General features: G+C 50.1%; 1 protein-coding gene across 1 annotated transcript; it reads right to left on the reverse strand.

Moving 5' to 3' along the window:
* Window positions 1-745: 745 nt before the first annotated feature.
* On the reverse strand, window positions 746-2,784 carry LOC130886095 (ral guanine nucleotide dissociation stimulator-like). Its single transcript, XM_057788004.1, has 5 exons — window positions 2,608-2,784; window positions 2,265-2,461; window positions 1,679-1,726; window positions 1,051-1,259; window positions 746-783 (listed from the first exon to the last, which is right to left on the reverse strand). Exons 1-5 carry the CDS (start codon window positions 2,782-2,784, stop codon window positions 746-748), a joined length of 669 nt encoding a protein of 222 aa, XP_057643987.1.
* Between the last annotated feature and the right edge of the window lie 207 nt (window positions 2,785-2,991).

Raw genomic sequence — 2,991 nt, forward strand, 5'->3', positions numbered from 1 at the left:
CCCTGAAATGGTACTGCCACCCATGTAAGGAGCCCGAAGCTAAAGCAGAAGTCCCTGTGAAGGACACCTGGGCAGCCTGACCCTGGCCGCTTGGCCCCCAGCGCACAAGCGGCAGTCAGCCTCACCTCTCTGTGTGTCTAGCACAGCTCTCAGGCATTCTTCTGGCCTCTGTCAAAGCAAGCGCTTTACCTCCTTATCTCCAGTATGGTCTCCATGTATCTGCTTGGGGACATTGCTATCGCCATGAACAAGCATGCTGAGTGGACATCATAACCATAATTAAGGCCATGAAAATCAAGCACTAATGATTTATTAAAACTATACTTTCACACACATTGAAAGAGCCAGAAGACTAAAGAGGCTATCTCTTGGGGGGGCGGGGGGAGTTGGCTGTGGTGCAGTGACTGCTGCTGGGCTGAAATCGGTCACTCTGTGGGGAACAGCAGAACTGGTGCTGTCTGCAGAGCAGATATAGATGAACAACCAGAGGAAAGAGGGGTGGCAGGGCCGTTCACTGGGGAGCTGGACCCACTGCTCTTAAGGTAAGGTGTGTAAAAGTTGCTCAGTGTCTCCTGTTGTGGTGAGACACACATAAACTGCAGCTGCTATTGCTGTCCTGGCTCAAATCTGCTGTCATGTCTGGTCCCAACAGCAGAGGTATCATGGAATCTTCTGGTGGTGTTTGTGCTCTTTGACTCTGGTGCGCAAGTTGGTTCTGGCTCCAGATGACTGGCTTCACTGTTGGTTAGTGCTCTGGATCTGCAGATGTGTGGCTCCCCAGGTCTAAGGATGGAGACAGATGTGCTGCAGATGCAAGCCTCTCTAGAAGGGGAAGTGGCGCTGGAGGTACAGTTAGAGACAACACACCCAGGATGAGACACCTCCTCATTCTTTCCAAACACAGAGGAGACCATGTTTGTTGGGAATCCCAGATCCTATCCTACAAAAGATCAGGCTAGGGTCAAGTGATAACTTCTGCAATCAGGAGCCTCTCAAGCGTCCCCCAGCACACCAGGTACTGACATATCTCACAGGGTATCAAGCATCTACCTGAGACTTCTTCATCCTTGGCCTCTGTTTCAGTGGCCTTTTGTTCCTCCAAATGAGTCAGGAGCATATGGACACGAAGAACAAGGTCTGAGTAGGGCGTATGTATAATCAAATAGTTCTTCATCTGTTTCACAATGGACAGAGCTGAAGTCTGGCAAAATTCCTCAGGTTTCTTGTCCATCCACGTGTCCAAGAAGGTACAAATGGTCCTAGGGAAGAGTGTAGACAACAAAGTTAGTTGCCTGGACTTTCCTTTTCAACCCCCTAATGATTCCCTCAGTGAGGACTGCAAGGCAGAAGATGTCCAGCCTTTATGCACATGAGGACAGTGAGCAGGGATGTGAGGTCCTTGTGAACAGGGAGCTGCACACAGCTTTCTTGGGGCTCTAATGGAGGACAGCTGACCAAACCTGCCTGGCATGAGTCTCACAGGGGCACCCGAGGACAAAGGTCTCCCACATCTTCCCATGCAATTCTCCTCACCCTGCACAAATGCTTACACGTCAGTGTGGGAGTAGACACTTGAAGAAGTTGACACTCAATCATCAGCCATCCCTTACCCTGGGGGTACACAAATGACCCCACTCTGGAGAGACAAAGCCTTCCTCCTGTTGTAAAGTCCACTTACTTCTTTACCCGTTCATCCTCTTCACAATAAGGGCGGAAGTATTCATACCTAGAGGAGACTAGAAATGATGTCACCTGTAAAGCCCCAGGTCCCCCTGCTAAAAGACATCTTGGGGCTAGGCTCATTCCTGGAGAGGAGGTCCAGTTCTCTCTGCTCTCAGGATTATTGGCTCACCTGCACAGTAGGTGCTTCAGAAATGTTTGCATATGGGTGAACACAAACATCTCTCTCCAGACACTTCAGGGGGCACGGAGTCCCTCAAATTATTCCCTGTGGGTCTCATTTAGTACACTTTCAATTCACTACACTAGAACCCTCTTTACAAATGGGAAAATGCTTTGACCAAAGCATCTAAAAATTGATCAGGGACAGAGAGCTTCTTCAAGGTTCAGGGGACACCAACATTCATTACAGTCCCAATCTAGACACCCCAGTCCCTAGAGCCTAGCCTTCAGGAAACATTTTCTGACTTCATGCTGCTGGATCCTACAATACTCTAGAAAACAAGTAGGCTCAGATAGAGGCAGAGTGCTTCCTAGAACCAACAGGAGGATCTGAGGCCTCTGGTCTTGGAGGTGGTACTCACCGCTTGAACAGCAGGTCCAGCACCTGTTGGGTTGTGGCAAACCTTCGGTAGGTGTACAGAAAGGCAGGGACAAAGAAGAGGTCCCCACCCTGCAGGGAAGGTACCAGGTGGTTCACCAACTTTTCCAGCATGTCTGCACTGATGCGGGACTCTGTACAGGGCTTCTTCAGGTTCTTTGGGGCAGACTCCTTCTCAACCTGAGGAGAGATCATGGGGCATTGTTCAAGCAGGTACAGGACTGCAGGTTCTGATTGGTTATTATCACTCTGAGTTTTCCTGAACCATTACAATGCCAAGCACCCCAAGTGAAACCAGAGGAAGATCTCACACTTCAGAGTGTTACCTGTTCTGTGTGTTCTTGACTCTGGCTGCCCTTGGTCAAGTTTGTTTCCTTCCTACCAAATGGCCAGAGGCATTGGAGGCAAGAACGGACCCGCTGTCTCCAAACACCACCATGGCCTTCACTGTTGTCCTTCTTGAGGCCAGAGCCTTGAGTAGTCTGAAGGCAGCAAGAGAACATTCTGCTCTCTCTAGGGTCTCAAGGACGAGACCCTGCTAACCTGATCCTCGGCAGTTGGCTGTCTAGGTACGAGGGTTCTGAACTGTTAGGTCCTTGACAAGGAAGTGAGGTCACTTCCTGGGGACCACTTACCTGAGTCTCCTTCTCACACAAGCTTTCCCAAAAGACTCTAGGCCCTACCCTACCTCCCAGGTGCAGCACTAGCCA

This window comes from Chionomys nivalis, chromosome 13, assembly GCF_950005125.1.
Source record: "Chionomys nivalis chromosome 13, mChiNiv1.1, whole genome shotgun sequence".
NCBI classification, from domain to species: domain Eukaryota; kingdom Metazoa; phylum Chordata; class Mammalia; order Rodentia; family Cricetidae; genus Chionomys; species Chionomys nivalis.